The following is a 14,363-nucleotide window of genomic DNA, read 5'->3' on the forward strand; positions in this document are numbered from 1 at the left end:
CTTTTTAGCCTCTAGGGAGGAATCTCCTCACACTTATTGGCTTATAGGAGCCAATCATAGTGAAAGGAGGTGAGTCAGTAACTGAGGATTGGCTCGTAGAGTCACTCTGAAGAAGGCAGCTGGGAGGAACTCCAAGGAGGAGCTGTTCTGTGTGCTCCATTTAGGAATACTGAAACCATACGGTTCACTTTCCAGGGACCATGCTGCAGAAATAGTAACATGTCTTTGACCCCCTGCAACCCCAGACTACTACACATCCGATTGAGAGCCATCCACAACCAGAGCAAGAATGGAAATGTGAGGGATATGGCTGGCAGCATTCCTTTTTGCCATCTTTGTCATTAGACTTTCATGCTGAGAATTGGCGAGCGAGATTTGATTCACCCACTGAACACACATGCCTCCCCACCCTAAGCACCTGTCTTTTCCAAAGATAGCAAAGGTTTGCCTGTTGAGTTAATGCATCCCTTTTGAAAAGCGCTGGTTTTAACACGGTCTGTGCCACAGCACGAAACCTGCCCGTGAATGCTTTGGGGCATTTAAACAGTCCCTTCTGACACACTGTTATTTGCCTTTCTGCTCTTGGCTGAAGGGTAGAGAAAGTTACAAATAGTGCCTCTGACTTGGCATCTTTAATTATATATAACCTACAGGCAGCCAGGCCTGATGTGTGTGTGTGTGTGAGATCAGCTGCGCTTGGCCTGCAGGTCACAGCCGTGGAGTCTGGAGAAAGGGAGAGGGAGAGGGAGGGAGGGAGGGAGAGAGAGAGAGTCTCTGTGGATTTCCTGCGGCTCTTGTTTGAATGTCTTGAGCAAGTGTCTTTGCATCCCATGTGCACCTGCTGGATGGAATCCTCTTCCCTTGACTTTGGCAGCAAGGAAACGCGAGTGCATCATCCTCAAAGCTCTGTGCCTTAAGTCTGGCAGCCGCCTCTTCTAAGACTCCTTAGCCAAGCCATGCATCACCTCCCTTTGCTAGCTATTCCTGTTTCTTACAAAATCGGGCAGCATAGAAATGTTGTTAAATAAATGATCATCATGCGGGGAAAGGGGATGGCGGCACCTCTGCTTCCAGGAGTTACTTGAAACCCACTAGATCTTCTGCCAGTAAGGCTGAACATTTGTAATCCAGTGTCTGCAGGATGATGGTATCACCAGTAGACTCCAGCATTGACGGGCATTGGCAAGCCACAAACTCCCATGACTGTACACTTGACTCTACATGGCTCCCCCCAAAGAATCCTGGGAATCGTAGCTTACCTCTCACAGAGCTATGATTCCCAACACCCTCAACAAGACTACAGTTCCTGGAATTCTTTGGTTGGATTGTTCTCCAAGGGTTTGAAAAGGCAGCTGTAAGTGCAGGTGCCAACCCCCTTAATCTCAAAGCATTCTGATTTATTTCAGCCTGGATGCCTCAGCTGGTTAGATCCTTTGTGCTGATAATACCAAGGTTCCAAGTTTGATCCCCGTATGGGACAGCTGCATATTCCTGCATTGCAGGGGGTTGGACTAGATGATCCTCAGGGTCCCTTCCAACTCTACAGTTCTATGATTCTGTGAAACCATCTGATTTCACCCCTTTCTGTTCTCTTTCTCTCTCCAACCTGCTTCCTCGGACTGTGTCCCCAGCACATACCAAGTCGTTGTGGAAGAAGACAGGCCTAGGAAGGTCAAGCGGGAGGTGGGGGGCCAGGAATGCTTTCCGGTGCCCCTAACCTTTGACGACGCCATGTCCCGTGGCTCAGTTCATTACTTTGGAGCCGAGCTGCCCCCCAGCAGCCTCACAGAAGCCAAGCCCTTCACGGTAGGGGACAACCAAACCTACAGCGGCTACTGGAATCCACCGCTGGAGCCCAAGAAGGCCTATCTCATCTACTTCCAGGCCATGAGCCATCTCAAAGGGGTGAGTAGCAATGTGTTGGATTAAAATGTGATCAGCTGATAGCCTTTCATAACCTCTGGAAATTTTGGAGCTCTGGGACTACCACCAAGAAGGCACTGCTGCTTCCAGATCAGCTGGAACTTAAAGTGGGGAGCTCACACTGACTGATCCTAACCTGATTTTCTGGGGCCAGCTCAGCCCCCTGGGATTTTTTTTTAGAAATCAATCATGCTGAGGATTGGACCTTGCATTTCACAAGGGCAAAACTAGTGCATCATCACTGCAATGGTGGCTGGTGGTATAGTGTCCCATTCGCCTAATAGACTAGCCTGCACTGCACCACTGAGCTACACCCCCTTTCCTGTGTCTGTGTGTCATTAATGTCCAATCTCAGCTGCTTCTGCTTCTTCCTGCCTGGACCTGAGAGACATCCTTGCCTTTTCTAGCAAGGAAGTGAACAGCGGTGCCATCAGGGCAGGAGTTGGGGGCAGCAGAATCAGCAGGAGACCTTCTGATGCTTAGCTGTGGTCCTTCCCCCTTTGCCATCTTTGGAATGGTGGTGGTGATGGGGTAGAGAGTATGTAAGACTGTTAAGTCCAAAGTCTAAAAATCATCAGACTCCACCACTGGAAATGAGAATACATGGATTTTCTTCAGGCTGTCTACAGAGGGAGAAGGGTGGAGATCTTGCTCAGGCATCTCAGCAAGAGACAATTCATTTGACACCCTTTCTTGAAGCGACTCCTTGCATCTGCTAACATTAGGAGATGTCCTCCAAGGACTCCAGGCCTGTCCCCTGCAGCTGTCCCAGTGGGCTGTTCTGTCCTAATCTGCAAGACGATCAAGCTTGGCCTGGCTTCAACAGCCCAGCTTTCATTGCAGAGACAAATCTGATCTGACTAACCCGAGGTTCTGTTCCACGTCTGGGCAAATCTCTTTCAAGGTGACTGCTGGAACAACGGGGGGCATCCTCCAGAGGATCCTTGATGCCTTGACTTGACACATTTTTGCAGCTTCCATCTGAGCCACTGGGGGTGCAGAAGTGGGCAGGCAATGTATAGAAGTCGAAGGCTGTAGAGCCACATGAAGGAGTGTGTGCTGCCAGAGAGAGCTGGCAAAGAAGTGGGAAGGGTTGCCATTAAATGTAAATCCATCAATTCAAATACAGGAAGCTGCCTTTGACCAGTTCAGATATTTTGTCCATGGAGCCCAGGGTTGTCTGCTTTGATGAACAGCATCTCTCAAGGGTCTCAGCCTCAGACTGTTTCCCACTACATGCTTGCTAACTGATCATTTCAATTAGAGATGCCGTGGATTGAACCCAGGACATTCTGGGTCCATGTTCTGTGTTATTTTCTGGAAGCAAGGAAATTCAAATGTTACAGGACCACGGACAGCTCCAAAAGAGCTACTTGCTACAACCAATGTTGGGAGAAGATTGAGGACTTTTATGCCTCCTCCAGGCTACACCCACTAAAAGCATTTGGGTTTTGTTTGTTTTTTAGTTTTGGGAGGGGAGAGATCACTGGGGGCATACATGATAGAGGTTTCTAAAATTATGCACTATGTAGAGAAAGTGGACGAGAAAAAAAGTCTCTCTCCCCTCCCTCCACCTTATCCATAATACAAGAACTCAGGGTTGCCCAATTAAATTGATGAGAGCAGTTTTAAGAACAGACCAGAGAAAGTGCTTCTATGAACAATGCGCAATTATCAGTGCTACAGATGTAGTGATGTTAGTTTAAAAACAGGGTTAGACAAATTCATGGAGAATGAAGCAGTATATACACCATAAATTTTAAACACCTCTCCCCTAAAAAATAATAATAAAAAAAAATTCTGAGAATTGTAGTTTGTTAAGGGTGCTGGGAGTTATAGCTCTGTGAGGGGTAACTGCAGCTCCCAGGATTCTTTCAAGGTGTGTCTCTGTGTTTTAAATGTATGCAACCTAAGTCCATTGGAGGCTGTTAGCTAGGTAAACGAAACCTCCAGGTTCAGAAGCAGTTCCTCTAATTGCAATCTTGGGTAGTGAGTGCCAATAAGAATGGAGCCAAATGGGGCCACTCAGAATCGTAAGAACATAGGAATCTGCCTTATACCAAGTCAGACCATTGATCTATCTAGCTCAGTATTGTCTACACTGACTGGCAGCAGCTCTCCAGGATTTCAGGTAGGAGTTTTTTCTGAACTCTACCTGGAGATGCTGGGAATTGAACCTGAGTCCTTCTGCTTGCAAGCCAGATGCTTCAGCTCTGAGCTATAACCCTTACCCAGAAACTAGGTGGACATGTTGACATGCCCCAAAATGTCTTGATATATTTTTTAAAAAATGCTCTCTGAACAAAGAAACAAAGAAGGGGAGCAGGGAGACAATATAGATTGAGTGTGCTCAGTAGCCACTAAACCTTGGAATGGCCTCCATGAACTCCTTAGTCCTAGAGAAGGGCATGGTTAGCTGCCTGGACTTCTGAACAGGAACACTGTGGCTTGGAGGCAACATTTTGTTGCATGTCTCCTTTGTGCTATTGAGCACTAATTGCTGGTAATAGCATTGTTGCATCCATGCCTTGCTTGTGGCCATCCCAAAGACATCTGACTTAGTCACTGTGGGAAGCAGGATACTGGTATATGTGGAGTGCCGGTTGAATTCTTAGAACTGTAATGACCCCAGGTTGGTAATGATTGACAGAAGCTGTTAATTTCACAGTCCAGCTGCAGGGAGAATAGAATAGCTGCCTGTGTGAGCAGGCAGGGGAGGATGTCTTGGAAAGCTTTATGCCCCAGCTGAGGTTCTTTCCAGCCTCCTCCTTATTGCTGCGCTCTGGTTCTCATGCACCCAGCATCCAAATATCCCAAATGGCACAACAAGGAATCCTAACATAATGAGTAGATATAGATTATGCACATTAAGGAAAATGATGCCCATTTGTTTCATTTTCATTCTTCCATCTGCAGTGATTGTGTTATTAGCATGGCATTTTGGCAGGCGGGCAGGCAATGCAGGGGGGTGCTTGAGGAATCCCACTGGGCAGGCGAGATAGAGAGGGAGGAGACAGGCAGTGCAGGAAAGAAAAGAAAAGTGAGGAACAAAATAGTTTTTCAGCTGGGCAAGTGAGATGGCTCTCTATCAACCTGAGAGGTTACCATATTCTTTCGTATATAACACGCCTCTGTGTATAAGACGCCCCCTATTTTGGGGGACTCCAAATGAAGAAAATGGGGGGAGATTGCTCAGAGTTGTTGAGTTTTTTGGTGGGGGATTGCCCATAGTTACTGAGCTTTTTTTGGGGGGGGGTGTAGCTCAGAGTAGCAACAGCCAAAAAACACCAGCCCTGGCCACAGCAACAAATAACACACCAAATAGCCACTGACTGCCTCCAGCTCGTGACCCCCAATTTTTAACATAATTTTTAAGGAAACAATGTCATCTTATGCTGTACACGGAATAGTATGGTGTATTCATTTCTATCCATAGGCCATAAATCTAAAGGAATTCAATGCTATGGAGCAAATTCCTGTGCAAGCTTTGCGAGTCACTGCAAATGGCATCATTACGATTTAAGAACCAGCTTTTAAATTGGGTATGGGGAACCTGTTTTCCTACAGATATTGTAGGGCTTCAGCTCCCATAAGCCATAACCAACATCAGGGGGGCCATTGGAGGTACGGGTGGCCAGGGACCCAGGGGCCCCCCAAATTTTCACTGACGGGGCTGGGGGGGCATGGCGACCTTGCACACGCCATGTTGTGTGGTGTGTGTGAGTATGTTGGTTGTAAAATGGGGTTTTTCATGTTCATATTGCTATTTATTTAAAAGACTGCATATATTGCATTCTGGTGGAATAACTGTGATGGGATGCAAGCAGGCAGAACAATATTCATTGTAAAAATACAGAGTAAGTTTGCATAAAGCTTTGACAGAGTGTTGTTTTCCCTTCCCACTTTTGAAGCAGAGTTGTTAAAAGAAAAGGAAAGAAAAACCAGGCTTCACGGACCAGTAAAACCTGACTCTCTCTTTTCTTCCCTGTTAGGAAACGAGGCTGAATTGCATCCGAATAGCCCGGAAAGGTAATCATTCTTCTAATTGTGCTTTGCCTATATTATCCCCGTCTATTGTCAAATGGCCTTTCTGATTTGCGCCCTCTTGTTGAGTGACATGCACTAGTTTTACTTCCATAGGTTAGCGGTTTGCAACAAAGTGGCTGCCGGCGAGCCAGACAAGAGTTGGAGAGCCAGCCCATGATATTTTGCTGCCTGAAATCTCCATCCCATCCTTCCTTGAGGCAGATGGAGTTATGTTGTCATCTGAGCCAGGAAATACCCAGGGGTGTTGTTAGGGAATGGCTCAGGTAGGGGTGGGCAAATCTGTAAACGTCGGTTTCTCTCAGTTTCCCATTTTTTACAATCATAAGTTCAGTTCGTCGCATTTCCACATCTAGGGCCAGATTTAGGTTTGATGAGAATAGCTGTCAACTTACAGATTTGAAAATAAGGGACCAGCAGCCTCGAAAATAAGGGATCAGCAGCCAAAATAAGGGATTTTAGTCAACCAGGCTGAAATACGAAGTTAAAAGGGACCAGATAATTTGGGAGAGCAGCACCAGTTTTTAGCCCTTCGTTTCCAGAGGTTGCTGCTCAAGATACCAGCTGATGAAACACTGCAATTAAATAACTACAAGCAGCAACCACTTTTCGTGCAAAACAAAGTCCAAGCTACGAAGATGCTGCTGCAGTTCTGTATCTTTTCTCTCGTGCTCCATCTGCAGCTCTCAGTTCCATCAGGCGGGGCGGGAGCAAGGGAGGGGGAAAAAATAGCGCCCAAAGTAAACCCGCAAAGAAGACCATCTATGCTAGTCTACCACTACAAATCTATGGGAGAAGCACTTGCGGTCCTTCCTCCACTTCCCCCCTCTATGGCTAGCCCTTGGAACACCTGCCCGTGCCTCCGCCGCCTCCTCCTCCTCTCTCTGAACTGCTTTCTCTATGGTTGCCCTCGCTCTCCTCTCAAGGCTCCTCAGCAATTCATAGGCTGCGCCAGGCTGCCCATCTCATCTGGGTCCTTCGGCGGCGCAGCTGCAGTACGGCCTAGCGGGAGCGGCGGCGGCGACTGGCAGAGGGAAGGCCCCAGGCAGAGATGCTCAGTTCAGTGGCTGCGAGGAGGATGGTGGCGGAAGGGCCCGAGTCTCCTGCCAGACCCGGCGGGGAGGGTCTCCCGGAGGCCGAGGCTGGTGAGAGGAGGCCGGAGGGGGCGGGCCGGGCAGCCAAGCAACACAGTGGGAGCCTCCCTCCTCCCTGGCCGGCAGAGAGGGAGGGAGAGGAGCTGCTTCCTTTGACACCCAGGAAATTTAAGGGACATCATCAATAAGGGACAGCAGCGGGACACGGCGCTGGGATAAGGGAGTTTCCCGCCAAATAAGGGAGGGTTGATGAGGCCCTAAGCTACTGAAGGTAATGGGGCCCTTTATATGTCCAGCTGTCCTTTGTCAACAACAAATTGTCGCTGTTTTTTTGTGTTGAATATATGCTATATGGTAATTTATGGACCTAATAGGTATCAGGAGGCTACACAGCACAAAACACTGTTGCTGTATGTAGATTTTATTTTATTTGTTTTTTATCTTATATTTTGGAAATGTACATCCAGTTTTTTTTCTTTCATTATTTTTTTTTGGGGGGGGGGGACTCCCAAGAGGGTGGGGCCCTAAGCTGTAGTTTGTTTAGCTTATACGTAAATCCGGCACTGTCCACACCAGTTTTCCATAACACCAAAGGCACAATTCCTATATTGTGCAGAAAGGACCACCTGTGGGCTTGTCCTCTCAAGATATGGGTTGTAGCAGAAATAAGTTTCCCTTAAGCAGAATTTGGGATTTAATTTTCCAAAATGGAGTGGAGGCAGAGCTTGTGCCATCATGCTTTGTATCTACAATTTTAGTAAGCATGCACGCATAGTTTATAGGCTGTGATCCTTAATACACATACTTGGGAGTAAGTCTCATTGAACTCAGTAATACTTACTTCTGAGTAGACATTGGTTGCCATATGTCCTCTTTTTCCAGGACACATCCTCTTTTTCATGAGTATGTAAAATGAGAGTCATCATAGCGATCCATAGTTAAAAGCAGAAGTCAGCAGATGTGCCCTCTTTTTTGATCTTCAAAATATGGCAGCCCATAGGTTTGTGGCGTAAATGAAAGTTTCACTGCACCATCACATTTGTAGTCTTCAGCTGCTGTATACACAGTGAGTGTAGGTCATGCACACCTGCAGCATGAAACATAAACAGTGAGAGTCAATTTAAATTCTCTGCCAAAGTTCATGGCAAAACATTCAGATAACAGATTTCACTGCAAAGTTCCTCTGCAGGAATTCTATAGAATCACTCTGTGGATTTTCTCACACATCCCTCATCTAAGCCTAAATCACATTTTTTCTAAAACAAATAGAAATGTAGATGCTCAGCAAATCGAGTCATTTGTGTAGATGTTTTTCTTCCCCCTAGCAACATGTTCAGGGTCTAAATAGGAAATGAATTTTCTCCCTGGCATCTGGATAATCCATTGTCCTCAGCTGCTGCACAACTGAAACATTTGTTTTGGGTTAAAAACAACAAGACTGAGTAAAGAATAACGGATCTTGTAGGAGAGCAAATTTGTTGTGCCCTGGATTGGGGGCCCTTTCAACCTTGCTGACATATTTTCAAAGCTGAGAACATGAACAATTGATTTGGTCTGCCATGTGTTCTGGACATGTTTGGTATTTTACAATGGTGGCTGGCAATATTATCCAGGAAAAAATTGTGTAGCTGGTGGTCACCACGAGTGACTCTTCAAGGAGATATTTCTGGGTTGTTCTCTCTCTATCTCTCTCTGGATCCTGGAATTTCAGCAAATAGCCAAATGCTCAGCCTTTCACTGAGATTGAACTTCAGGGCCTCCCATGTGTTTAATAAAATTCCTTGCACTTGGCTAATATGTTTTGCTCCCTTTTGGATTCAGGGACAGAGAGGGGATGGGAGGACTAAGCCCTTAATAAAGCAAGTTAAAAATTGTAGTACAGTAAGAAATGAAAAACGGACATAGCTATATGTGCACAAATGTAACAGCCATGTATTGGTGAAAAGAAGTTACAATAAAATAGGCAGCGTATTATCACAATTGCAAAATGTGCATTTCTGCAAGGCTTACAAAGACCCACATAGCACAAGAATCATATTAAAGAACGCTCTAAGCAACTGACAAGTATCATTACACTTGCAAAGAGTACGTTTCAGCAAGGCTTACAAAAAGCAAATTATTATTACCGTATTGAAGGGTGCTCTAAGCAGCTCACAATAGGCTTCCGGATAAGGTCATGGATTGCCAAATCTTCTTCAGATGATAACACCTCAAAAGGATTTCAAGGCCCTGATTGCAGTTTTCCAAATGGATAACACCACTGCAAAGGTCCAAAATCATAGGCAGGAATAAATCCACAGTAAAGCAAGTTAAAAATTGTGTCTCAGTGAGAAGTGAAAAATGGCCACAATTGGGGGGCTCCTGTGGACCAATCAGACTGTTGCATTCTGAATCCTATTGTTCTAGGACCAATCAGACTGCTGCATTTTGGATCCTATTCAACTCAGTACATAACAAAACCACTCTGAGAATTGTAACTTTGTAAAAGGAACAGGGACTTCTTAACAACTCCCAGCACTCTAAACAAACTACAGCTCCCAGGATTTTTTGGGGGAAGCCATGACTGTTTGTAGTGGTCTAATGCTGCTTTAAATACATGGTGTGAATGTGGCCAGTGTTTGAGTGCTTCTCCTTGATTAGCTGAGAGTGCTTCTCCAAGCCTCCTTTGTTATTATGATTAATGAAAAGTGGTCCTGGAAATCTTCCTTATAGTCATTTGTAATAATACAAAATTTGTTTTATTCAATATAGCTTTCTTTGAAAATTTCAAAAGAAGCTCCTTCTCGACCCCCACCCCCAAATGCAGAATAAATTTCCAGCAGCGTACAATTTGGGATTGTTAAGATTGCTGGGTGAGGATAATGGGACTCATTTTCTTGGGGGGACTGTAACTTTGGGTTGCATGCAGTGTTAGCCCTACTCAGAAGAGACCCACTGAAATGAATAGACGTGACTATTTTACGTCCATTGATTTAAATGGGTTTACTCTGAGTAGAATTTAGCAGGCCATGGCCCTTAGTCTTGGGACATTTCCCCTGCTCCTTTTAAAACTGTTGCAGGTGTTTTATTGTGTTTGGCAACTTTTTATCCTGCTTTTAAATCAATCTGTTGTCAATGACAGACCACATTGGGACTTATAAATGTGCACAGGGTGGTACTTCAAGGCTACAGCCCTCTTGTTAATTTCTCTTTATGGTTCACAACACAGCAACTGGGCAGATGGAGGTTCCTCTGTGGGATTGGAGGAGAAGGAGGCCTTCCACGCCTCTTTCTGTGTTTGTCTGTAATCATGTCCTGCCCTGTCCATTGATCTGTTAAATTGGGATAGCAGAGCATCTTTTTTAAACCGAGTAAATGATATGTGTGTGGAGCACAGGGTGGCATTTTCTGGAATGCAGAACCAGAGCTATCTGGAGTTATGCACATGAATCAAACTGGCAGAGGCTTGCTGGGAGCAAATGTACTGTGGAAGTCACACGAGCATACACACAGTATTAGTTTCAGCTTAGTTTATTGGTCAACCAAGAAAGCTTGACTCCTTCCTTCAGCTACAAGCATGGGAAAAACAATACCAGGATACCAAATAAAATATAAAGCAACAGTAAATCCAGAGACCGGTCATTATCAGCCTGTCTGTTGAAGGCTTGAATCTCTATGAAAGATCCCTCTTGGAAGTTTCTGGGCCTGGACAACATTTCACCATGGGATCACCCAGACTGGTTTCCATTGATTCCACAGAGTCAAAGAAGGGACTTGAACCAAGGGTCAACACTGATGCAGCTGAACTTGCTTCAAGGGTGCTTTGGACATTAAGAAGCGTGCTTCATAATGCTCTCCACAATGCACAATCAGTATCATGGCCTCCAAATGTTTGCCCGTTCCTTAGATTGCAATTCCCTTTCATCTTGCCTCTGGACAACCTGCTCCTGAGCTTCAGGTCCCTTTCTATCACTAGTCCAAAGAACGGAGGAATGTTTCTTTCATCCGCTCCTCACTCTCATCTCTGATGCTTGGCATGCTGCCATGGCTACGCGTCGGGTGCAAGGATCCGGGCCTTGCCAGGCACATAAAGTAGGGGAGGCATAGAACACTCAAATAAATTTGAATATACTAATTCAGGCTGCTTTGCCGGGGGGGGGGGCACGACAAATTCCAGCTACCAGGATTTACTCCACCCCACCCACAATCTATTGGTAAGAACTGTTGGTTATGTGCATATTAAAACTCAAACAAGTGCTTCTGGGCACTTTAAGATGGTGGGTGGTTAGTTTTTCACCAGCACTGTGCCAATGGCCCATCAAGTCCAGCATGCTGTTCTCACAGTGGCTGGATTCAAGCACAAGGGCGATCTTCACGACCTGTGGTTTCCAGAAATGGGAACACATTTCTTCTTCTTATTGCTGCTGCTCCTTCCTACTACTAACATAAGGGGGAGGGACAAAACACTTTCCACTCCAACCCCCATGGCTATCCCTGAACAATGGCCCTAGCCAGGTGCACCATGTGGTGGGGACCGAGGGGTCTTCAGCCTTCCCTAATTTTTCAAGGAGGGGGCTGGGTTCCCCACAAACCATGTGGCCCTGCTCAATGTTGTGCAGAGAGGAGGCCAAGTGCTGGCATTGCGGCAGCGGCATACCTGCGTGTCCTGGCCCAGTGCTAGGTGGGGATGATGACTTGTCACATGACATGTAACATGATGTGTCGTGTGATGTGCCCCCACAATGTGAGGGGCAAGTCAGCGCCCTTGCCTGGAGCCCTGGGAACTGTAACCTTCCCAGTGCTACTGTTGTGTGTTAATAGCAATGAGAAAGCCACAACACTTAGTGTTCCTTGGACACAGCGTGCCAGCAGAACAAAAGCAGCAAGAGAGGCATGCGTGGCTCTTTGGGAGGAGGCAGTGAGTGGGTGAAAGTGAGGGCTGTTGGGACTTTCAAAGACAGGTTGCAGGAGGGACTGGACGACACCATGCTCTCAAGGAAATCTTAGGGGGAACACCAGTATCTAAAACAGCTTTGAATTGGCTTTCGGGTTGTCGGGGAGAATGAGCTACTTTCTGATTTCAGGGTGAATATTCTTGTGCTCCTCTCCCCTCAAGCCTGACTAGGGGAAGGTCACCCATCACTGAAGTTAAAGCCTTAGCAATGGAGGAGGGTAAGCAGGAGTGACAGGGTTTTAATGAAGAGCTGAAAACTGCCAAGGTCCACAGATGCAACATCACAGACAGATCACCAGGGAATGGAATGAGCACTGTCAGAACCCAAAGCATGTTCTGCAGTGCTTTTTGTATGCCATTATTGCTCGACTCTTAAAAATGCAGGGGAACTTCAAGCCATGGGGCCTAACACAGCTCTCTGGGCCTGTCTATCCAGCTGTTGGGCCTTCTTCTCTGGAGACTTCACCTCTCACCAGCCTTGTTCGGCATAAGGAATGCCAGGAGGCAGCGAATTTTGTTCTGTCAACGCTGTTTCCATTCAGCTGCAGTTCAGTTTCTTTCCACTGAAACTTACATAACTCATTGTGCTACCTGCTATGGTTGAAACAAACACAAATTAATTATGTAATTAGTTACAATGCATTTCAATGGGGAGGAAATGTCAAAAGACAATTCAGAAAACAACGTAATTCTTTATGTGAAGTTTGTGGATTAAAATAACAACAATCGTGAATGCTGCTCATAATTGCTTGTGTGATTTGCATTCTGGACTTTGGACAAACATGCAAATTGCAGCAATTTCTGTTCCCATTTCCATGTCTGATGGAATTCTCTGACATCCCTACTCTGCTCTTTCCTCAAGTGCTTTTGCCTGGCTGGAATAGGCCACCTGGCTTGCCTGGTTGGTGAGATTTGTGTGTGTGTAGAAAGCTCTGACTCCTGCATAGCTGAAATGTAGACTTTTGTGCAAAACTAAGAATCACATCTGTGACCCCACCCACTTTATTCCTCTGTCCCCAGCCTCTACTGGCATGTGGCCCCCAGAAGTTTACACATAAAGGAATGTGGCCCTCAGGCTGAAAAAAGCCCCTCCCCCATTTTAAAACAACTTTTGTTTGCTTCATTTGATGTCTCACCCATGTGAATATGCTTTGGGGCAGCTAGATTCCAATTGATCATGAAAGGATCTCAAAAAAATTGTGTAACAGAGCTAACAGGGAAAATTTGTCCCAACTACAGCTTGGTCCATTATTTGGACAGGTGGGATTGATTGATTGATTGATTGATTGATTGATGGGGGAAGGGAGTACATGGCATGTCTTGTATATGTTTGATTGGATTATTTTTCTTTAAATCGAGTAACTAAGCAAAATCATTTTGGTGTTTTTTTAAAAACACACACACGGAACAAAACACCATGTGGGATTAGATTGGATTGTTTGCTAGAACATTAAACAGGCATTGTGCATGCTTCGCTGAAGATGTGCCTTGAGCGGCCATGAAACTCTGCCCAGCCTTTTCCGGACAGAGCCATAGGAAGGACACCCACGCCTCTTTGTGGCTTGGTCTCGGTCATGTTCCACTCAGCTGGGTAACCAGCATACTGCAGGGCATGGCTGGACTCACATGTGCCCAGGGAGGTGGGATAGTTCTTGCTTTTAATTGTAGAGGCCACAAAGACAGACAGGACTCTTAGCTTTCCACAAGGGCAGCTCAAGGTGCCAAGGATCTGTTCCCAACTATTGAGCCGTGATCTCAGCCTCTTTGTTATAAAGCAGCTTTCAGGTGTTCTCAAGGAGATCATTGCTTATCAATGCATTTACCAATTCTTATCAGGGCAATACTTATTTACTTATTTTATTCACCAATTTTCTCTCCTGCCCAAAGGGGCACAGGATGACAAACAGCCAAAACCAAAGACATAATATTTGCAGCGTTTAAAACCATTTTAAAACCAACTAAAACATTTCAAAACAGTTTTAGGACATATCGAAACATTTAAGACATTTAAAATAGTGAGCAATGGGGTGGGGGTGGGGGTTGCAGAATAATAAAATCATAGAATCACAGAATCTAGTCCGTAGGTCTAGTCCAACCCCCCTGAAATGAATGAAACTCAATTAAAGCATCTCCTCTGCTTAAAAATTTCAAATGAAGGAGAGTCTACAAGCTTTGGGGGGATGAGAAAAGCTCCTGCCTGAAACCCCGGAGTGATGCTGCCAGTCAGTGTTGACAGTACCAATCTAGATGGACAATGATCTGACTCAGTATAAGACAGTTTCCTATGTTCCTTCAGTTCTGCGCCATATGTACCAGAACCATCAATCGATGAATTATCAAAGTGTTTCAAGTACCTTGGCCTTCATGGT

General features: G+C 45.6%; 1 protein-coding gene across 9 annotated transcripts in view; it reads left to right on the forward strand.

Moving 5' to 3' along the window:
• The window catches only part of PTPRU (protein tyrosine phosphatase receptor type U), a 366,315-nt gene that overhangs the window by 256,121 nt on the left and 95,831 nt on the right, over positions 1–14,363 (forward strand). For all 9 annotated transcript variants that reach the window (XM_083454725.1, XM_083454717.1, XM_083454719.1 and 6 more), the window contains exons 12-13: positions 1,632–1,905; positions 5,916–5,952. In XM_083454725.1, coding sequence (XP_083310851.1) covers positions 1,632–1,905; positions 5,916–5,952 — 311 coding nt within the window. The remainder of the gene's footprint in view (positions 1–1,631; positions 1,906–5,915; positions 5,953–14,363) is intronic.

Source organism: Podarcis tiliguerta (genome assembly GCF_965153285.1).
Source record: "Podarcis tiliguerta genome assembly, chromosome: 8".
NCBI classification, from domain to species: Eukaryota; Metazoa; Chordata; class Lepidosauria; order Squamata; family Lacertidae; genus Podarcis; species Podarcis tiliguerta.